The 23,597-nt window shown below is 42.8% G+C and overlaps 1 protein-coding gene across 1 annotated transcript in view; it reads left to right on the forward strand.

The window, feature by feature from the left end:
- Positions 1-23,597, forward strand: part of SLC35F1 (solute carrier family 35 member F1) — a 213,291-nt gene that overhangs the window by 168,557 nt on the left and 21,137 nt on the right. The window contains exons 3-7 of the mRNA XM_068162296.1: positions 2,338-2,465; positions 9,547-9,706; positions 14,435-14,591; positions 19,068-19,120; positions 23,398-23,552. Coding sequence (XP_068018397.1) covers positions 2,338-2,465; positions 9,547-9,706; positions 14,435-14,591; positions 19,068-19,120; positions 23,398-23,552 — 653 coding nt within the window. The remainder of the gene's footprint in view (positions 1-2,337; positions 2,466-9,546; positions 9,707-14,434; positions 14,592-19,067; positions 19,121-23,397; positions 23,553-23,597) is intronic.

Raw genomic sequence — 23,597 nt, forward strand, 5'->3', positions numbered from 1 at the left:
TCTTCCCTTCACATTTAGTGAGAGAGAGATTTACTTCCAAAACACAGGTTAGCTTATCCTAAGAAATTAATCTGGAATATGGTAGGTGAAAACAAAAAGCTTTTAAAGTGCTATACTACTAGGCTAGGTGTGGGCATCTACATTTGGTCCTTCTGTTTGACCTGAAGAATTAGATTACTTTGGGTTTGCATCCAGGGAAAGAGGAAGAAAGAGGGAGAAAAGGAGGAAGGGAGGAAGAAAAAGAGGGAGAAAAAGGAGGAAGGGAGGAAGAAAGAGAGGGAGAAAAAGGAGGAAGGAAGAAAGAGAGGGAGAAAAGGAGGAAGGAAGGAAGAAAGGGAGGAAGGGAGGAAGAAAGAGAGGGAGAAAAGGAGGAAGGGAGGAAGAAAGAGAGAAAAGGAGGAAGGAAGAAAGAGAGGGAGAAAAGGAGGAAGGAAGAAAGAGAGGGAGAAAAGGAGGAAGGAAGGAAGAAAGGGAGGAAGGGAGGAAGAAAGAGAGGGAGAAAAGGAGGAAGGGAGGAAGAAAGAGAGAAAAGGAGGAAGGAAGAAAGAGAGGGAGAAAAGGAGGAAGGAAGAAAGAGGGAGAAAAGGAGGAAGGAAGGAAGAAAGGGAGAAAAGGAGGAAGGGAGGAAGAAAGAGAGGGAGAAAAGGAGGAAGGGAGGAAGAAAGAGAGAAAAGGAGGAAGGAAGAAAGAGAGGGAGAACAGGAGGAAGGGAGGAAGAAAGAGAGGGAGAAAAAGGAGGAAGGGAGGAAGAAAGAGAGAAAACGAGGAAGGAAGAAAGAGAGGGAGAAAAGGAGGAAGGGAGGAAGAAAGAGAGGGAGAAAAGGAGGAAGGGAGGAAGAAAGAGGGAGAAAAAGGAAGAAGGGAGGAAGAAAGAGAAAAGGAGGGAGGAAGAAAGAGAGGGAGAAAAGGAGGAAGGAAGAAAGAGAGGGAGAAAAGGAGGGAGGAAGAAAGAGAGGGAGAAAAGGAGGAAGGAAGAAAGAGAGGGAGAAAAGGAGGAAGGAAGGAAGAAAGGGAGAAAAAGAGGAAGGGAGGAAGAAAGAGAGGGAGAAAAGGGAGGAAGAAAGGGAGAAAAAGGAGGAAGGGAGGAAGAGAGAAAAGGAGGAAGGGAGTAAGAAAGAGAGAAAAGGAGGAAGGAAGAAAGAGAGGGAGAAAAGTAGGAAGGGAGGGAAGAAGGCAGGCAGGCTTTTTAGCATTTACAGTTTGGCAGTCTGTCATGATCAGTGTAACAAATAAATATGTTGTTGCCTAATAATATCCCTCTGGCAGTGTGTATGTGTTGAGCGTATGTTAATGAACAGACGTCAAATGACTGAGATGCTTTGTTCAGGTAAATACCCATTCAAGCCACTCAGCACAGCCAAGATTTAACATCTGAGATTTTTAAATGAGCTTTTTGAAGTAATTATCTTTTTTTTTTCCCTTCCCTGTGATTGCAACTTATAAGATCTGAGGTATTCCTGTGCTATAGAGAGCCTGACGTTTCTGACGCACATCTGTATCACCATGTCTGAACCAGAGAGTGAACACACTTCTGGTGAAGGGAGAACAAGGGAGAACTGGGAAGCCTGAGCAAGTTTGGGTGGGAATTGACAAAGCTGGGGAGGGGCAACGAAGCTGGGGAGGGGCAACGAAGCTGGGGAGGGGCAACGAAGCTGGGGAGGGGCAACGAAGCTGGGGAGGGGTTTGGAGCACAAGCCCTATGAGGAGAGGCTGAGGGAGCTGGGGCTGCTTAGCCTGGAAAAGAGGAGGCTCAGGAGAGACCTTATTGCTCGCTACAACTACCTCAAGGGAGGTTGCAGCCAGGAGGGGGTTGGTCTCTTCTCCCAGGCATCCAGCACCAGAACAAGAGGACACAGTCTCAAGCTGCACCAGGGAAGGTTCAGGCTGGATGTTAGGAAGAAATTCTTCACAGAAAGAGAGATTGGCCATTGGAATGGGCTGCCCAGGGAGGTGGTGGAGTCACCATCACTAGAGGTGATTAAAAAGAGCCTGGATGAGGCACTTGGTGCCATGGTTTAGTTGATTAGATGGTTTTGGATGATAGGTTGGACTCAATGATTTCAAAGGTCTCTTCCAACCTGGTTTATTCTATTCTCTTTTCTTTTCTTTTCTTTCCTTTTCTTTTCTTTTCTTTTCTTTTCTTTTCTTTTCTTTTCTTTTCTTTTCTTTTCTTTTCTTTTCTTTTCTTTTCTTTTCTTTTCTTTTCTTTTCTTTTCTTTTCTTTTCTTTTCTTTTCTTTTCTTTTCTTTTCTTTTCTTTTCTTTTCTTTTCTTTTCTTTTCTTTTCTTTTCTTTTCTATTCTAACTCTTACATAATTCTTCTTGTTTGTTACCACAGGAGAAGAAAACTTGCTGGCAATTTTGAAAAGGAGATGGTGGAAGTACATGATCCTGGGGATAATAGATATAGAAGCCAATTACTTGGTAGTCAAAGCTTATCAATACACCACTCTTACGAGTGTACAGGTAAGAATTCAAGACATCTGAATGTGACATTGATGCTAAATGTTCTCAAATGCCTCATTGCAAGTAAGAGCAGTGGATTGAGCTAGATGATCATGGTTATCTCCCACAGCCACCAACAAGCACATGCCGGGGCTCTGGCTGGCTGGATCTATGAAATACTGGTTCCAGAAGATGCAAACCCTCCTGCTTTTCTGCCATGAGCAGGACCTTTAATGTAAGAGATCAAAAACAACAGCATGAGGAGGAAGTAGCTGGGAGAGTTCAAGGGCATTGCCTATGTCTCAGCAGGGAATTGGCTCAAATGAGTCACGATCTCTTTTTAGCCTGAGAGGAAGGGTGGAATAGGAGGACAAACTTTACCCTTAACTTTCAGGACTGCTCATGGTAATGCTTTCCATATCTTAATGATTTTTAAAACAACCCCAGTATAACCCCATGGATGGTTGAATAAATGTTCAAGAAGAGTGTTTTAACTACTCTTAGAGACACCTCTTACACAGCAGAGAAAATTGTTTGCCTCAGAGGGAATTAAAAGGTTCTGAAGTTCTTGTAGTGATTTAGATTTAGACATTTATTTGAAACTACATTTTTACCTCATCTTGCCTGTACTGCATTTATAGTGTACTACACACATGCACTCTATCAAGTCCTCAGGTCTTCTACTAAGCCTGTTGTGATACTAGCATCGGTAAGCTTTGCTGCCAGGTGAGTGCCACGCTGTCACACACAGAATGCATTGGGGTGGAGGGCACCCACAAAGGTCTTCTAGTCCAGCTCACCTGCAGCAAGAAGGGACACCTTCAACTAGATTGGGTTGCTGAGTGCCCCATCAAGTTTGACCTTGAATGTCTCCAGGGATGGGGCCTCAAACACATCTTAGGAGGTTACAGGAGAGACTGCCATCTCCCTTCTCTCCCATTGTCCCCACATTACTTAGCTCTCCTTTCTGCAATACACTGTTCTATCCACCTGCATATTACACTGTTGTGTTGCACTGTCTAGAGGTAATGTTATCCTTTCTGTGTTATGTCATCACCTAGACATCTGGACTATTTCTGCAGCATCTTGCATAGTGGTGCTGTAGAACATGCAAACAGTGTCACAAGAAACAGGGCAGCATCAAAGAGAGAGCTGTGCTCCCAAACAGTTCTTTATCTGGTAATGTATTCCTTGGGCAATCAAGCCTTTGATTGACGTAATGAAAACAAAGGTAGTAAAAGCTGGGATTTATAGGCACCAAGAGGCAGCCAATAAAACTATGTTGCTGATGTTCTCAGCTGCTCTTAGGTCGCTGTAAGGCTGAGCAGTACATCATGCTTCCAATTACCTCCGGCAGTTTTCATACCTCAACAACTGCCACTAGAAAAGGAGCGGAGTCAGCAGTAAGTGCCTATAATAACAGGAGTGCTGGATGCCAATAGGCTTTGGTTCTTGGTCCCAATGGACTCAATGTGCATTGAGGCAGAAGGTTTGAGATAACTTGGGAGCGAATTTGGGAGGCAAGGAGCAGGGGATGTGCAATATCGACGTTTTTGATCTAGTTTGCCCAGTGCCAGCTAACACGAAACATCTCAAAATCAGACCTAAATTCAAACTCTTTCCCTTCCTCCCATCCTTTCCTGTTTTGCTTCAGGGCAGTGAGGCAACACTGCAATGCAACAAGGTTTGCAGGCCAGCATTGTGCAGAAGCATTGCATACTACACATTTATACTCTGAGAGCCTGTGGGCTCTTGCTTGCATCTGACTTATTATTGCCCTTCAAGCTGCTGTTCTGTTTTCTGTTACACACCTGTGGTTCACAAACTCATCCCTACAGTATCCTCAGTCTCTGTGTATGATTTCAGTCAACTGAGCTCTCCGTACCCAGAGCTCCTGCTTCTAAAGGCAAAATTCACCCTGAGCCAAACTTCTTACTAACTTCAACATGCAAAATCCATTCAAGTCAGTGGAGCTGTGCCCTTTACAACAGCAGAGATTTTGGCACTTTGTGCCTCTTTCACACATGTGACATGGAGAAGCTTCTTATAAGCAACCTTGAGAAAAATGGGCTTCAAAGCCCATATCCAATCACCTTACTTAAAGAGGAAATGTATTTGTCTCCTGCAGAAACACAGGACTACTGGCAGAGCTGTTTGCTGGCTTAGAATGTCTTTTTCTGACAGCAGTATGTAAAATTAGAGGAGGAAGGCAATTGAAGGACAGGCCATTTCCTTGTAACCTTTGTATTTGAGCAGACCTTTCATAAACACAGCTGGAATGCATGCATCAAGTGGAGAAGTTGAAGAGCTGTCCCCAAGATGTGACTTCTTGTGTTGGTAGTGAAGTGCTGCTGCGTGTAGAAGTTGAGAGAAGAGGAACTGTGTGTTAGATGTGACCACCACCTTCCAAACTAGGAGCAGTCTTTTGTTTCTTCCATGCCATGGAAATTAAACATACTCATATTAATTTTTAAACAAAGGACATTACTGACTGATTTATTTCACCCCTCTCCCTACCTGAAGTGCCCTAAATTCTAGATGGATAAAGCTGTTATTAGTTTTTAAATTAATTCTGTGATTAAATAAAAACAATGCAAGAAAGTGATTGAGTTGGGATGAGATGGTAAATAGGAACATGAAAGGTAAAAACAATGCTGCTTTTCTAGCTGAGTTACTTGAAATGACCCTGTCAGAAGTGCTGCCAGCATCCACACATCTCCTGCAGAAGGTTCTGTTCACAGGGTAGCATAATGGCAGTGCAGTGCCGCTGGCAGTCAGCAACCAGCTTTGTGAGGGTTCTGGTTGCTGCTTTTGTACAGTGGAATCAAGTGTGCATGGTATTGTGAAGGTAGTGTGAAAACTGGACTAGAAAGAGCCCTGAAATGGGAAGCAAGCCCTTTCTTCCTTTGAAAAAAACAGCAAAGCAAATGTCTGAAGGTGTGTCTCTTAGTAGATACAGCACTTGCAGCTCTGTTAAACTTACCAGGCTGCATGCTGAAAGTCAGTCACCACCACCTGTACGTGACCATACAGCACTGGGTAGATGTGACACTGATTCGACTGATCCCCCTGCTCCGGAGAGTAGGCTGAGGGTAGGGTGCAGCTGATCCTCTGTATGATTTGCTGGAGGGTAGAAGCACTAATGAGAAACCCCTAATGTGGGGGGGTGGGGGAAAGAGGGTTATAACTGAGAGAAAAGAAATCCAATGAATGTTTAAAGAGGGAGATTCAGCTCCGCTGTTCCCATCGGGAGTTTGCTGACCAGCTTTTTTCTTTTTGATGTCGCTGCAGATCAGCAATTCGCCCTCTCCATTGCAGACCTTTCCTCTGAAGCTTGCCAGCTCTCCTTTCCAATGGCTAACAGTGCATTCTTGCTCTAGAATGCTGAATGTGTGAGAAACTGTGTGTTCACTGTCAGCAAGAGAGTGCCTATGATCCACAAGTATAGTAAAGTCAAGAGAAGTTAGCAAACAGATAATCATCAGAGGAAATCACATTTCAGTGTGGTGTATCATCAACAGACTTGGATTCAATGTGGTAGCTACTGTGTCCAGTTCTGGGCCCCTCAATTTAAGAAGGACACTGAGACTCTTGAATGTGTCCAGAGAAGGGCAATGAGAGGTCTCAAGCACAAGCCCTATGAGGGAAGCTGAGGGAGCTGGGGTTGTTTACCCTGGAGAAGAGGAGGCTCAGGGAAGACCTTATTGCTCTCTACACCTGCCTGAAAGGAGGTTGTAGCCAGGTGGGGTTGGTCTCTTCCCCCAGCCAACCAGCACCAGAACAAGAGAACATAGTCTCAAGCTGCACCAGGGGAGGTTTAGGCTGGAGGTGAGGAGAAAGTTCTTCACAGAGAGACTTGTTAGCCATTGGAGTGTGCTGCCCAGGGAGGTGGTGTAATCAACATTCCTGGAGGTGTTCCAAAAAGGATTGGATGTGGCACTTGAAGCCATGGTTTAGTTAGTCATGAGGTGTTGGGTGATAGGTTGAACTTGATGATCTCAGAGTTCTTTTTCAACTTTATTGATTCTATGATCTTTTAGAGTCATGTAATAATCTTTAATCTCTACAACAAGCCAACATTTTTATACAACAGGAAGGAGTTCCTGTAGTATGGTGGGTCAATAGATTATGTGGGTTTGTATCCTGCCTTCTAAAGTAGCCCCATTCAGAGTCAGGACTGAAGAAACCCACACTAGCATCACAGAGCTTTGTCTGCACCACACAGTCGTATCAGTTTTATTATCTTACCATGGCAAAATAGGAAATGTGTTTGCTTTTAGCTTGGTGAGACCTGATAACTTCAGTTGTTAGCAGGAACATTGATTGAAATTTGGTTGCTCATTAATTTCACACAATGACATGGTGTAGGCAGTACCTTTTAAATAAGCAATTAAAAAGAGGGAAAATATTGGGGGTGATTTTTAGGGAATTACTGGTAGGCAACTGAGCTTTATGTAGTGTAAATGAAATTCAAGCTAAGCATCATTTGTCTTTGCTATTGTAAAAGCTTTGTGATTAGAAAAATGACAATTAGGTATAATGAATTTTCTTAATAGCTAAAATAGCAAACAACAAGCAGAAGAAAGGAGGAAAAAAAGGGGCCAAAATAAAAACCCCAACCAAGAAAGCTCTGCTGCAGATTAGGTGATCTGCACTCCCACATCTTTTGTCTATAGAATATCTGTGCATTTTTTTCTTCTGCAAGACAGGTTTATATGGAAGGGGGGGCGGGGGGGAGGGGAATGAAGAGCAGAGTGATTTTAGTCCTGGAGAAATGAAATGTGAAGCAATACTTGGAAACATAATTGAGCAACATTCACTCATTGCTTATATTGTAATTACCTGGTTTAGTTGATTAGACGGTGTTGGATGATAGGTTGGACTCGATGATCTCAAAGGTCTTTTCCTACCTGGTCTATTCTATTCTATTCTATTCTATTCTATTCTATTCTATTCTATTCTATTCTATTCTATTCTGCTCTGCTCTGCTCTATTCTATTCTATTCTATTCTATTCTATTCTATTCTATTCTATTCTATTCTATTCCATTCCATTCCATTCTATTCTATTCTATCCCTATGAGGAGAGACTGAGGGAGCTGGGGTCGCTTAGCCTGGAGAGAAGGAGGCTCAGGGGAGACCTTATTGATGTCTACAACTACCTGAAGGGAGGTTGTAGACAGGCGGATGATGGTCTTTTCTCCCAGACAGCCAGTACCAGAACAAGAGGACACAGTCTCAGGCTGCACCAGGGGAGGTTTAGGTTGGATGTTAGGAAGAAGTTTTACACAGAGAGAGTGATTGCCCATTGGAATGGGCTGCCTGGGGAGGTGGTGGAGTCGCCGTCATTGGAGGTTTTCAGGAGGGGACTTGATGGGGTGCTTGGTGCCATGGGTTAGTTGTTTAGGTGGGTTGGATTGGTTGATGGGTTGGACACGATGATCTTGAAGGTCTCTTCCAACCTGGTTTATTCTATGTATCCTATCCTGTCCTATCCTGTCCTGTCCTGTCCTGTTCTATCCTATCTTACCTAATCGATTCCTGTCCTATCCTATCTTACCTAATTGATTTCTGTCTACCTCAAAGCTTAATTATAGGTATGCACTAAGCACAGTTCAAGAACTACATGAAGCCAGTGGACATTACCTATGTTTAGTGCTCATATCTATTCATGCTGCTGTTTTCCAAATAGCAATTTGTGCGTTAGACCTTGGTCTGCCAGCCCCAAAGGGGCATTCTTCAGCTGCTGTCAGCAGTGTTTGTTTGCAGCAGGTTCCACGCGTGCCTCCTTTCATGTTGCTGCTTAAAAGACACAACTTCACATGCTTGAAAGCATAGGTATGTTTAAATATTTATGGAGTGGGAGGAATTTTTTAAGTCTTCCTCTGAAGGGCTCTTCATGGGAATTTGCATGTTGAAGTACACACGCTGCAGGTACAAACAGTCTTTGCAACTGGCAATTGAGCTCACACCAGCAGCCTGATGTGTCTGAAATTCACAATGGAATGTTCCTGTGGTGTACTAAGCAAAGCAGCCCTCTTCAGAGCTCCTGTGTCACAACATTCCATGCATCAGGGGTTAAAAACATCCACTGACACAGTGTCCTGAGACACACAGTACTGTAAATGTACTGTAAATGTGAATGTGTCTCTCTTGAGACACAGTAGCTGGTGGCTGAAGGGTGACATCTTCATGCACTGGAACCCTTCCCAGTGCAGCAGATAATTATCTTTTTAGGAAGTGGCATTCAAGTCAAGTTTCTTTTTGTTTGTTTGTTTGTTTGTTTGTTTGTTTTAACCAGGATTTCTGGTGACATGCCACTGGTGCCTAAAATGCATTTCAGTTTGAAAATGCTGAGGTCCTCTCGCAAACATTTGATGTATTTCTTTCTTCATCAAGAGTTGCCTGGGTTTCTCTGAATAAAAAACCCACAACAACAAAACCAAACAATTTGTGATTTAGTCTCCTAATCCTTCTCACCCAGGATCTATTGGCATGAAGACTGAATATCTTGCACTGCAATCTGGGGTTTGTTTGTTGGTGCTTGGTTTTTTTTCCCCCCTTTGGAGACATATGGGATTATTTTTGATGAGTTAACAGTGCCCACAGGCAGCAGATCTTTCATAAGTATTCTGCATTCAGGAGCTTCTTGATTTATATGACCAGACTTAATAAATCTGGTCAATTTTTGCTTTATGAACATCACTGCTAATTGAACCTGAAGTGACTGAATTAAAGCATATGTCAGGACTGCAGGAAAACTGCCCTCAGTCCTTGTCCATTAATGACCAGAGGTGAGGACCAGATGGAGTGGTGTGGCTCTCTTTTGGCCCAGGTTTCGTTCCCATGGATTTGAAATGTGCATCTGAATCCAGGAGCAAAGTGGTGCTTTGGGATGTTACCACAGGGCAACAACTCTCCTGAATTCCTGGAATAGTCATGAACAGAACAGGCCTCTCCTCTGTCTGATGGATGGCATAACCACTTGAATACACTTTCTGTCTGGCACTAAGTGCTATTACTCACTATCTGGACTCTACCCTAGTATTTTAGGGCAAAGTGTTAGCAGGTTATGTGCTCATTTTAATTCTTTCTGTTGACAGCTCCTAGACTGTTTTGTCATCCCAGTGGTGATCCTTCTCTCCTGGTTCTTCTTACTGGTACGATACAAGGCAGTACATTTCATTGGGATCGTGGTCTGCATTCTGGGCATGGGCTGCATGGCAGGAGCAGATGTCCTTGTTGGGAGACAGCAAGGAGCAGGTGAGTAAAGATGGATGGATTGTATAACCAAGTTCTGTTCAGAGGACCTATTGACCAGAACATGACAGGTTGGAATGGAATCACAGAATACATCTGGTTGGAAGAGATCTAAAAGATCATCCAGCACAGCCCTTGACCCAGCACTGAAGTGTCAACACTAAACCATGTTCCTAAGTGCCAGATCCACACGCTGCTTGAAGACCCCAGGGAGGGTGACTCCACCACTGCCCTGGGCAGCTCATTCCAATATTTGATAACTTTCAGTGAATAAATATTTTATCATATCCAGCCTGAACCTCACCTGGTACAGCTTGTAATCATTTCTTCTAGTCCTGTCACTTGCCCTCAGGGAGAAGAGGCTGGACCCCCAGTCACTCCAACCTTCCTTCAGGTAGGTGTAGAGAGCAATGAGGTCTCCCCTCAACCTCCTCTTCTCCAATCAAAATCAAAATGGGCAAATTGGCAAGAAACTCTGTTCCTTCATGAGTCAAAGCACTGCACCATTCAGTGTTTGCTCTTTGTCACAGAGAGCAAAAATGTGTTGAGAGCTAGAAGCCAGCAGTGCTGCAAATGGACTCTATGGGCTCTGTTTCTGCAGTGAGGGTCACCCGTTGTGCAGGCTTGGGGGACAAGCTAAATACCTGTAGTTTCATTCTGTTTTGCCTTAGTTATTTGACTGCAGATCTCAGCAGAGACCTCCTTTCCAAATTGGCTGCATCATGGAGTCATAAGCACCTCTCACATCCACTCTGTGCTCCGACTTCTCAACTTTGCTCCTTTTCGTATGGAAGCGGGATTGCTGGGTAGGCACTGAAAGAAATCAAACCTAGCTGTACCAGCTGGGTTTTGCACACACTCTCAGAGTAAAGCTTTTGGCTTTGCCTGTGTCACTGTTGAAAAGAACTTCCTTGTGTGTAAAATGTTCTTTTTCACATGCAGCATCATAGGAGTGATGTGTACGTAGCTATTAATGCAGACGAGACAGAGTGTAGGTTCCATCGATCAACTTCCTCTGTCACATTGATTACTCTAGTGCCAAACCAAATGATGTGGGAAGGCTGGAAATTCTTTTCAAAGATTGTCAATTAGGCACAGTTTTCATTCTTAATTAAAAGCAGTGAATTGCGAGCTGAGCATAATACACTGGGATTTAAAATTCTTGACTCAGCTCTCTGAATACAAATGCAAGTGCTGTAAGAACTGCATTTGCCAGGAAGCTACTAAATAAAACAAGAGAGCTTGTGTCAGTCCTCACCATATCTCCCTGCCCCCTTTTATCCTTGTCCTTTGTCCTAAAAGGAGACTTTTTTAGTTCACTGGTGTCCTCCAGAAGTAACCTTGCCCCAGGTAAAAGCGAAAGGATACATTCTGTACTACAAAATCAGCCAGCCAAAACTGTATAGGGGATGGCTGATTTCAGAGGGACTGGGATTCCATCCCTGGGATTTCAACATCCTGTGTCCCACTAATCTGGAAAGTAACATGCTAGGGTGGGTGAGTTGTGGATCAGCAGGAGCGAGTGGAGCAATGAGCCTCAGAGGATGGCAAACAGACTGAAGAACACCAACATTTTGCTGTCCAACTGCAGTAATTAGATTTTATTTGCATATTCATTACCAAAGCACCAGCATAGCTCTTAGGTAAGACTGTCCAGAAAAATCTATTAACGTGCACTGTTGCCTTTTCATTCAGATCTATGCATGGAAAAACTGTCTATGCTTATTGCTATGCAGGGAGACTGAAGGGGATGTATTTTGAAGTGGCAAAATCAGGTTACTAATGATGTTAACAGAAGAAAACAGATCAGTCAGTTCATATGTTTTTCCTTAGCTATCAGGCCATTAGATACATGTGGATCACAGAATCACCAAGGCTGGAAGAGACCTCAAAGATCATCAAGTCCAACCTGTCACCACAGACTCCATGACTAAACCATGGCACCAAGTGCCACATCCAGTCCCCTCTTGAACACCTCCAGAGATGGGGACTCCACCACCTCCCTGGCTAACAACTCTCGCTGTGAAGAACTTTCTCCCCACCTCCAGCCTAAACTACCCCTGGAACAGCTTGAGACTTTTACATCCTTGAATATATGTCTATTAAGATGTCAGTTTTGGGGGGAAGTTCCAAAGTCATCCTCTTGAGGAAGCAAAGAAAAGGCATTTGACAGCCAGGATGCTAGAAATTATTAGGAAGGAAACCAAAACTATAGCATAAAACATTTTTATGCCAGCACTACAAAGTTTTGGTGCACTAAACCCCTGAATGTGATTTACTCAAGTCACTTTAGTCACTGCATCTCAAAAAGGAACCACCAGGAAATAATCCTATTCAAGAGCATAAAATGGCTTCAGGATGAAGAGACCATAGGCAGTCAGAGACATTTCATCTCTTAGTGCAAGAAAGAGAATAAAATTAAGGTACATGAAGGCTTTAGTGGCATGAGGAGGATCAATGCAGAGTGACTTTAAATACTTCTCACATTCAGAAAATAGTGGAATGTCCAATATAATTTTGAGGTGGCAGGCTTTAAAACTAGAAACTTGAAGTACAGGCCAAAAAGATGTAGGCTTTACATAAATTCATGAAGAATCCCTCAATATCCATGAAGTTTGGTGGTCTAATGCAACATCCATCTCAGATCTATTGAGAACTGCCTAATAAAAATCCCTCTGTGCTCCCCTGATCCACAGAATCACATAGAACCACAGAATGTTAGGGCTGGAAGGGACCTCAAAAGCTCATTCAGTCTAACCCTCCTGCCAGAGCAGGATCACCTATACCAAATCATACAGGAGCACCTCCAGGCAGGTCTGTAATATCTCCAGAGGGGAAACCTCCACACACCCCTTGGGCAGCCTGTTCCAGTGTTCCCTCACAGTGAAAAATGTTTTCCTCCTGTTGCCATGGAACTTCCTAGCCTCCTATTTCTTCTTACTTTCCTCAGATACACTGTGCTTGGTCAGTGCCAGAGGAGTGTCCCAGTCTGGGCAGACCTCTGCTCCAACCAGATCCTGCTTTCCTCTTCTGGGAAAGCTCTAAAGGTTGAGGATCACACTTCTTGAACATGAGCATGCTCTGGGGAGAGCCGTCGTGGTGTGGTGCCTGGGGACATCCCACGTATAAAACCGCTGAGCCTCTGAGCTCTCTTTGTTTCACAGGTGCAAATGGATGATACTTTTGTCTCAGCAGTTCAGCACAACCAGGCACTAAGGTGAAAAGATTTTTCAGCAGTACTTCCCCAAAGAGTCAGTGAGTAGCTGCAATAAATACCAAAGGAGTGAGCTCAGTGAGGGATGATTGGAGCCACTGTGGAACATCAAATGCATAAGGGGTATGAAGAGCTTTTGTAAAGTGCTGATGCTTATTTTAATTTAAGGGCTTCTTCTGTGGGTGATTGCAAAAGGAGGCTAAAAGGAAAACAAGTGCCAAATCTTAGAAAGATAAATGGTCAACTATAAAGATGCTGTCAGGTGAGGTACATGCAAAACAGAGAATCATTGAGAGATTCAGATCTTTTCTTATATTCACGAATGTCTTCTCACTGGAAGTTTCACTTTGGGATGAAAACTGAAGGCTCAAAAGGACTCAATAAAGAAAATTGTTGGAAAGATCCTTTTGAAGCAGCCAGTATGCTTGCCTTCCATTTTGATTGACTGCAGTGTGCACTTTCCAAGTCAATAACAGAACTTTGAAAGAAGACAGGAACTCAAAAACAGAAGTCCTGAACTATTTCAAAGGAAAACAAAGTTTCCATCAAACAAAAAGTAGGCAGAAACAAGCCAGGAGTTAGTACCTCAGCATTTCTCCTGAACCTTTCCAAAGGCAACGCCATTATATTCAGCCTTTCAGAATATGGTTCTGCAGCAATGTCTGACAACTTTGTGAAGCTGTAGCTCTTGTAGAAATCATTTCACAAGCCATATGTGCAGAGGCAATCACGTGACACATCATTTTGCAAAGCCAGGACCTCAGTTTGCGAGCTGGAACTCGATCAAATCTCCCTGCAGCCCTCCCCAACCCCCCCCACCCCCAGCAATAAAAACCTCCAAGACATAAAAAGATCTCAGACAGGCTTTGATAATACAGTGGCTTAGTGATTCTATATACCTGGAGGTACTGAAAATGCATCTTGATGTTTGTTGCATGCATCAGGAACTGCAATGTTAATGGAAACTCTCTTAAAACCTGTCATTCTCCTCACCCTGTCTACACCCTGCCCTCCCTTCTCTCTCTCTTGTCAAACAGCTTCATGTGAGAATGAGGTTGGGATTGGGGCTGTAATGATTTCTTCACTCATTTCACAGGTACAAGGAATTTTTCAGTTGGTTTCACATCCAAATACTGGACATGTTTTAGGCTGGCTGGATTTCAAGGCGAGATGCAAAACTGCCCTACGTAGCTGAGTCACATTCTATCTACAGAAACACTGATAATCAAACAAGAAGGATTAGTCAGTGAAGAGCCATTGAGTTTCTAATTTCTTTTTTTTAAGCAATTTTTAAAGATTCTTTCAAATTCTCTTGTCTGCAGTGAGGATAAAGCTCTCTTCTGCTACATTTTGCTTGAGTATTGAATGAAAACCTTTGTGCTCAGCTCGTAAACCCAAACAGGTTAACGACTCAGGACTGAAATCTGTAGGGGAAAAACTTGCAGTGGTTCTAGACAAAAAAAAAATGGTTGCTTTGAAACATTCTGATTTTTGTTTTTCCCTCTGTTTATTCCCAGGTGAAAATAAGCTGATAGGGGATCTCTTAGTACTGGGAGGAGCAACGCTATACGGCATCTCAAATGTCTGTGAGGAGTACATCGTCCGAAACCTGAGCCGAGTGGAATTCCTGGGCATGATTGGACTCTTTGGCTCCTTCTTCAGCGGAATCCAGCTGTAAGTGAGCAGGTTTGAGCCCCAAGGTCATTCAAATAAGTGCAGCTGTGGCCTTGAGGAGACTTGACAGGGTACTTGGTTGCATGGTTTAGTTGATTAGGTGGTGTTGGATGATAGGTTGGACGCGATGATCTTGAAGGTCTCTCCCAACCTGGTTTATCCTATCCTATCCTATCCTATCCTATCCTATCCTATCCTATCCTATCCTATCCTATCCTAATCCTATCCTATCCTATCCTATCCTATCCTATCCTATCCTATCCTATCCTATTCTATGCCACTCTTTGAAGGTAGCCATGTGTAGAGGTGTCCTCTAATGCTGGAATTTGCACAGGTTTTCAGTTCCAGGTTAGTGAATTTAATAATAATAATAATCATCATCATCATCATCATCCAGGTTGGAAGAGACCTTCAAGATCATCATGTCCAACCCATCAACCAATCCAACCCACCTAAACAACTAAACCATGGCACCAAGCACCCCATCAAGTCTCCTCCTGAATACCTCCAATGATTTGAGTAATGGCACAGATTTGTACCTCAGTACTCAAGGATTGGTGTGGTAGAACTAGGGTAGTCACTTGGGAAGGGAGGAGTACAAGACACATCCTATCATCTTGTTGGTGCATCCCTCACATTTTTGTCTGATCTAGGACTAACAAAATCTACACTTCCCTCTGGTTCTGCCTCATACTTTTCAAAAGTCACTCTAGATTTCTAAAGATGTGGAAAACTCACCCAGCCAGAAAGCATTTTACTGATTGGCTCATTCTGTGTAGCAATGTGATGATGTGGTGGAAATAATGCAAAAGCCTGTAAAAAGCTGGCCTTTTCTCTTCAAAATATGTGGTACTCAGGCAATTGGCACATGGACTTCAGGACCTACTGCATCCTGTCTTCATCCACATATACCTAATGAGCATCTCGCCTACAAGCCTAAGAGTTGGAAGGTATCTCCCAGTGCTGTAGTACTGGGTCTGGTGAGAGTTTAATAAATATCACCATGCAAGATGACCACGTTATGCAGGTCCTTCTCTGGTGCTTGTCACACAGAACAGCTTTGATTATGAGTCAAAACCAGGTTGCTTCCCTACACATCTGAGCTACACAGCCTCTGAGAACAGAGACTGATCGAAACAATAACCCATTAATTCTCACATAATCAGTTCTTTAGGCAGAAAGCTTCTTATAGTTGTGAGGGATCTGAATGCATGATTTAAAATTATTTATATGAACTGGCTACCACACAGACAGGTCCTTTTAGACCCATATAGAATTCAAGAGCACGTAAACGTGCCTAATATCTTTGTCTAAAGTGGTTTTGTTACCTACAGTGTTCAGGAGGGCATCAAAGTGGTGCCCCTGCCTTGCTCTGTGTGTGAAAACTCTCATGTTCATGTCTTGTATTTCTGAATTTAATTATAGTGCCATTAGCCCTTCTTGACCCAAGCAGTTAGTCACAATTCAGGGTCTGTGAGTTGTTTGGCTGGAGAGAAGAAGCTGTTGCTGGAACAAGGTACCTTTGTATACAGAGGAGACAAGCGGAAGGAAACAATATGAAAGTATTTCTTTGCTGAGAGCTCTAAGGTGTTGGTAGTCAACCTCTGACCCAAAAGTTCTCACCAGCAGGTTTGTCTCTACCAGCTCCTGCAGGTCTTGGGGTTTTTTTGTTGCTGCTAGTGCTTTTGTGGTGTGTGGAGATCCAACACTGAGCTCATATGTGTACCTTTTTAACAAGGTGGCAAAAGTTTTCATTTGGGGAGACGCCAATAACGTTTCTGCTACGTGGTTCCGTGAAGCAATTCAGCATTTTCTTAGCTTTTCCTGTAATGAAGAGCAAACATCACACAGTTATGTGCTCACAGAGGTTTAATTTACCTAAGTACGGTTGTTTGAAAGAGAAGCCAGCACTGCATGTTATGATTATAGACTTTGGAATGCTGCTGGCTACCTTAGAACCACCATTAGGTCCTAGAAATTGAAGTAGTCTGGGAAATATTTGAGGTAACTGTGAGGCAGTGCTTGTGCAAACTTCAGTGTTCTCTCACATCCACTATGAGGACACAGTCTTAAGCTGTGCCAGGGGAGGTTCAGACTGGATATTAGGAAGAAATTCTTCACAGAGAGAGTGATTGCCCATTGGAATGTGCTGCCTGGGGAGGTGGTGGAGTCACTATCACTGGAGGTGTTTAGGAGGAGACTTGACAGGGTGCTTGGTTGCATGGTTTAGTTGATTAGGTGGTGTTGGATGATGGGTTGGACATGATGATCATGAAGGTTTCTTCCAACCTGGTTTGTTCTATTCTATACTATTTTATTCATTGCTGGCTCTTGGGTGTGAGGCTGAACTCTCACTCCTCCACATACAGTGGTTCTATGTCACTGAATATCTTAAGAGATAATTTTACAGGGTTTGGATTTAACCCTCAGGGTAATAATCATGGAACTAATCTGTCTTCCATGTACCTGTGCTTTCCTACTGAGGAGATGAAAGATATTCTTAGGTGAAGCTTTCTACTTGGCTGTTGAGAGATGATGTCTGAGACTAGACAAGAGGTGTTTGAAAAAGGATTGGATGTGGCACTTGGATCCATGGTTTAGTTGTCAGGAGGTGTTAGGTATTAGGTAGTAGGTTGGACTTGATGATCTCTGAGGTCTTTTCCAACCTGGTTGATTCTATGATTCTAAAAGAATGTCTCAGAGACAGGATTCCAAGGTTTGGTTCTAAAAAGCAGTTTCCTATCCAGTCAGCTCCCTGTACTCTTATATAGGGTTATTCCACTCTAGGTGCAGGAGTTCATATTTGCTTTTCTTAATGAGGTGTCTCTTGGCTATTGGTAGTCCACCCATTCAGTTCACACCCATTGACTCTCTAAGGCTTTTTCAGGAAGTCATGCTGGAAGCTTTGCTAAAGTCAAGGTATGCTCTCCTCATCCTCTCACCTGTTCCCTATTCTTCATTTACTGAGCCCTTCATCTCATCATAGAAGGCAGTCAGTTTGGTTGGGTGTGGTTTGCTCTTGAGAAGTCTGTGCTGGCTGTTTCCAGCCATGTGTTCTTCGTTTTTGCAAACAGCTTGTGGGAAGATCTGCTCCCTAGGCTTTGTGAAGGTTGGTGTAAGGCTGGCCAGGCTGTAGGTTTTGATCTTTTTGAAGCTGGATGTTGCATTTCTCCTTTTTTCAGTCATCAGGGACCTCCTCCAATCACCACAACCTTTCAAAGATCACCACAGTTCCAATCCTTCAGTGAATGTGGCGTGACTAAATGACAGCTTCTGGCAAAGTTGTTCCTACCCCTCTTTATTTCACAGCTGATAATTAATCACAGGCTATAGCATGCTGGGTTAAACTTCCTTTGTCCTGGATAGGCAGTAGTATGAAAGCAATGTTCCTACATTTAAGTTACATCAAAATCTGTATGCCAGAGCAAGAGACATTGCAGTTTGTTTTCATGATGTTCTTCAGGACTTGCTGATAAAAGAGTCAGCTGCCTCATGCATGCAAAGAGACTTATAATTTAGTTATTTTGCAGACAAAATAATCTTATTATTCCATACACAGTATTAGATTTGCCACACATCAGCAGCAAGCAAATTAGAATTTCCAGGATGCCGCTCTGTAGACCAGATTAGTCTGGGAGGCACTGAGTTCCTGCGGGTTCACTGTTAGACTTGGTTATCCACATCCCACCTTTCATACTAGGTACTTTCTGTTTTTCAATCTGTGTAATTCCATGCTTTATACTTGTTTAAAATAGTGTCCAGACTAGCATGCAGAGCTCTGCACACCAGGAGTTATCTGCAAATCACAGATCAGGCAAAACAGTTGTCTGGGTGAAGACCTAGCTCATGAGATACCTGATTTCCAGGAGTCCATTTGACTGGATTGGGAAGAGCTGACTTGTTGCTACCTCAGAATTTTCTGCATCTGGCATTTTGATGTTAAAGATCTTGAAAGTAGACTTTTTGTGGCTTGGCCCATCCTTTGCTTTGTTTTCTGACTTTCACTGCTGTGCCTATTTGATCTGTCTCGTGTGTAACAAATCACAGTACTCAGCCCAAAGCCAGCCTGAGATATCTATTTATCTCACCCTGCAGAGCCACTCTGAAGGGTGAATAACTCAGATATGTTATTAATCATTCAAGTTCAAAGCTTTCAGAGTATTAATTCAGCAGAGTACAAGGGGATTGAACATATATAGGGGGATGGGTACTTTGGGCAGGTATAGAGAGAGCTGAAAATAAGCAGGTGGAAATTGGATGCTATATCATCTGATTACTACCCTGAAGATCTTTCCAATACACAGGCACAGGGATAATACCAGAGTGGATTAGCAAAGTCTGATTACATTTGGTTCCTACAGAGATTTTATGTTATAAGATTATTTGTGTTGTTTTGTCCAGCATTTGAGCTGAATGAGTGGAAATAATTTAACTTCTATTCTCTTCCATCAAATTTTGCCTTTTCTTCCCTTATAGTGCAATCATGGAACACAAAGAGCTGCTGAAAGTTCCCTGGGATTGGCAAATAGGTAAGAAAAACGCTTTACCTCATTGAAGATGCTTGCTGAAGGAGGCATGGAGACTACCAGCATTTGGAGAGGCAGGCACAAAGTTTCACAGGAGCCAATGTTTGTGACTCTTCCACCAGTTGCTGCCAAAGGATGAAGCACATGCTTCATCACCTTTCTTCAATGATCTGTCCTCCCACTGCCATATTAGCACCATTAGCTGAACTGTATGAATGCCATGAGATAATTATTCAGACAGCCATGAACTAAAACAATAGTGGGGTTCCAGTTCTAAGGCTCAGTGCAACACTGGGACAAATACATGAGGAAGTCACTAAGAGCCAAACCTTTTCAGTGAATGCCAAAGAAACAAAATGGAACCTAACCAAAAAAACCCCCAAAGTTAAAAAGTACTTGCAGTGCATATTATAGCCTCATAAAACTCATCTCCAATGGGAGCATTTCTCCGTGCAAATAGTTAATTGCTTCCTAAGTGGTGTTGGTGGAATATAGTAGATGTGTCTTTTAGACCATTTTAGGTAGCATTGTGCACAATAACAGAGTTCTGCTATGCAGTGGATTGCATTTTCCCATTTCAGTGTGGAAGCTGAGTTGATGGACTAAGACTCCCTTCTAATTAAGACCAACAAATTCTTTGCATTAAAAACAAATCAGCATTTAGGGGAATCCCTTTAGGAGAGTCCCTTTAATCCCTTTTCTTACCATTTCTGACAATAGAAGAAATTAAAGACTGCAAATAGTATAGAGCTGATATGCATGGCAGGGGATTCAAGCTTGGGGATAGCTTGTTAACTGCTTTCAGAATGAACATCAAAATGACAGCTCAAGAGTGTGGAAAGGCAGCTGAAAAGGGGAAACCTTGAGCACAGGGGATAGAAGTTGTGAAACACACTGTGGTTTTCCTTAAACTGAGCTCACAATCCCCTCTCATAAGCACAAGCATTAGTAAAACCAGGGCAGCTTTCACAAAACACTGCCCCTAGAAGTCTGGGAGGTTTGGTGGTTGAGCCATAAAGTTAAGTGACAAATCAATTTAAAGTATCCATGGAGAAGCACACTCAACTGCCTGCTTTAAGTGTGTTGGCCTTCTTTAATCTGAGATCATTAGCATAATTGCATCAGTGTTTGTTTATACTTCATGATAAGGAGCTCAGGGACATAATGAATCTGGTACTGATGGAACTAGCAGTGGTCGTAGTGAATTAATGCTCTAGCTGTGTAAATGTCATATATACTTCCAGGGGAGTTCTCTTGTAACTCAATACCAGCGAGAATGTGATACTAAAATAAAAGTCCTGCTTGGTCTGTGATGCCATTAAAATGTTACTGAAAGTTAGTCACTAATTCTGAAGAGTCCTTACAGTTCATAAACAGGAGATCATCTTAGCAAGAGCGTCATAGCTGTGTACTTGTTTTGTTAGAGCAACAACTTCAACGCAGAGTAGCTGTACACAGATCAAGTGGTGACACTTATGTGCAGTTCTGTCTTTTTCCCTGGATTCCACTGCACTGGGTGTGCTTTCCCTTGCATTGGCAGTGACAGAGAGATGTCAAGCAGTGAGTGACAAATCTGAGTCAGGGTGTTCACAGCCTTGTCCTGAAGTTCTCCACTTCAACAGACTCAAACCTGCCGTCCGGCAGAGTTCAATCAGCAGCCTTCTGAATGGTGGTGATAAAGCCACAGCAAGCAACCTAATAAAATGCAGTGGCCTATTGCCACCTGCCACAATTGTGCTATTAAGAATAGTTGAGCTACCAATCAGCTGATGTAAAATAGAATATATTTTCCCTTTAAGATAAAGATCTAAAGGCAATCTGTTATGTCTGGCATGTTTAAAACAGGCTCTGGCCCTCCTGGTTTTACTTCTGGAAACTGCTCTGATCCATCTCATCCTCTTCACACTTAGTACTAAGTCCACGTTGTTCTGCTTGAATCCTTGAAGGTTTAAGTATTAATACTTGCTGACAACTTGACTGAAAGGAGAATGATTGTAGTGTTCTGAATGAGTGGTTTCATATGAGACCATGACACATTTTGTAGAGTGATAGAGGAAATCATGACAAAGAAACTAGCATCAGTTTTATTTAGGAGAAAAGCCAGCTTGAATTTCCAAGGAAGTGTACTTTGTTACTTTGTGCACCTTAAGCCTTCAGTTCAGGACAATGGCAGCACATCTGAAAGCAGACAGTTACAAATGATGAGCCTCTCAGGGTTTAGCACAGACCAGCTGATCAGCAGATCACTGCAAAATCGCCTCCTAACTTACCTTCCAGTGCCTGCTACAGGCAGTTGGTGCCAGTGACTCAGTGCCTGGTTAGACACAGGTCCCAGCAGCTGGGACTGCAGCCATAGTGGTGATTCCCAAGGATGCCATTTGCTCTGCAGGGGTACCCAAGGAAGCTGAGGCTGCAAGCCTTTGACTTAAAACATATTTTTAGCCTGAAAACTGTCCCTCTAAGAAGCAATATTTGAAAATCATACAATGTTATTTCCAGTTTGCTTGCTGTCACCACCAAATGCCATCCAGCTGGTGGGGATTACAAGTATTTTTAAGATGTAAATGAAATGCTTCCTTATATTCACCTCTGATAGGAATACAAACATTTAAGCAGTTTTCCACTGGAACTGAAATGCCCTTTGGAGGAGAAGGCAGTGAAGTGCATGTTGTTGGCTGTCAAGGAACGTAAACACCAAGGCAACAGCATGAAATTGTACTGTTAGTTGAGAGCATAGCCCAGCAGAGCACCTGGATGTGTACCTGAAATCCAGACTGACTAGCAGGGGCTTGGTGGACCAGCTGGTGATTTGCACATTGTGCTTTGAGAATGCTGACTTCAGGTCCAGAATGCCTTTTACAACTGAGCTGTTCTTGGTTTAAGCCTGGAAAGGAAGCTGACTAAATGCTCAGGTGTGCAAGCAGTTTCTCATTGATCAAACCTATGCAATCATTTGCCTGCTGCAGCGGAGTACAGACTTTGCATAGAGCAGCTCTTTCAAGCACTGCCTAAGACTGATGCTGGGGTTACCCATATACAGTGCACAGCTTAAAACTTTGCTACCTGTTAGTAAAAGCAGTGCTTCCCATGGTTATCCATATTCTGAGTACAAACCCATTATTATACCATAATAATAATGTTTTGTGCCTGCTCTGTTTGTTTCTGGTGAATGTCCACTTCAGCTCACAGACCAAGAGAGTCAGAACTGTCACAGCTGATTTTGTCCATTTAGACAGTTTTTCTACAGAGCTTTTAGCTGAATGGATCTGCAAGCAGATACAAATCATATGGGCTTTTTCTTCTCCCCCCAATTCTGATCCCTTTCAGGACTTGGGCAATCAGATTTTCTGTAACTTCTAGGCAAGAGCAACATGCTCTGAGGAGCTGTCATGAGTCTAAATTTAGGCTCATGCATGTATCAGATGGGAATTCTGCAGCATAATGCAGCCTAAGAAGTATCATTTTGCTTGAAAGCAGATGAGCAAAGTGTTTGCTGGGGTTTTAACTTCATATTGATTAATTTGCCTTGGGAATTATCAAGTAATAACTGAAGCAATGAATTCTTTCCCAGTAACTTATTTAGGTTTTTCTTAAATGAAATTACATTTTTACTGTAATTTGTTTTTATTGTATTAGTGTCTAACAATCTAATTTGTGTGAGACACTCTGTAAACATGTAGCAAGGAGTCTCAGCTCTGGAAAGCTTTATTAAGGAATGCAGACAAGGAACAGAGGTGCAGAACTGTGAAGTGATTTGTCAGCTTTGATGGCAATACAGGACTAAGACCTCTGCCACTTGAGCGCTGTCCTTGTGAATAAAACCATTGCCTCACTGACTCCTCTGGAAATACTTTTGACTCATTTTTTGGGTCCCTTCTGAGCAAATATTGTGTGCTCTGTACAACTCAGGTGAGCTCAGATAGGCCTTGGAGACATTCAGCTCCTGAAGAGACTAGATTTAATGTGTCCAAATTAATGTTGGACATGAGGTATTCACTAGTAGTATAAGCCACCAATTTAAAACACCTCTGCTATCATGGATACCAGAGAGAAAGGACCTAGTGTCTGCTGCTGATATGGTTTTCATGGGTTTTATTATAGTTTAGAGTTATGTTCTCAGTGCCTCTCTATATATTTATGTGTTTCTTAATGATTGGAATCCATGTTCCTTTGAAAAAGCATTATTCATTCTTGTCTACAAACACAGCCACCTTATTACCATCATCAGTCATTTGTGCAGGCTATGAAAGGTCACTTTGCTTCTTGTTTCTCTTCCACAGGCTTGCTGTACGTTGGGTTTAGTGCCTGTATGTTTGGCCTCTACAGCTTTATGCCAGTGGTCATAAAGAAAACCAGTGCTACTGCCGTCAACCTCTCCCTACTCACAGCTGACTTGTACAGCCTCTTCTGTGGATTATTCCTCTTCCACTACAAGGTATGTGGAAATGAGAGAAGTATTTGGGTAATTGCAATATGCCTG

This window comes from Melanerpes formicivorus, unplaced genomic scaffold (assembly GCF_026170545.1).
Source record: "Melanerpes formicivorus ecotype bairdi unplaced genomic scaffold, bMelFor1.0.p_v2 SCAF_63, whole genome shotgun sequence".
Taxonomy (NCBI): Eukaryota; Metazoa; Chordata; class Aves; order Piciformes; family Picidae; genus Melanerpes; species Melanerpes formicivorus.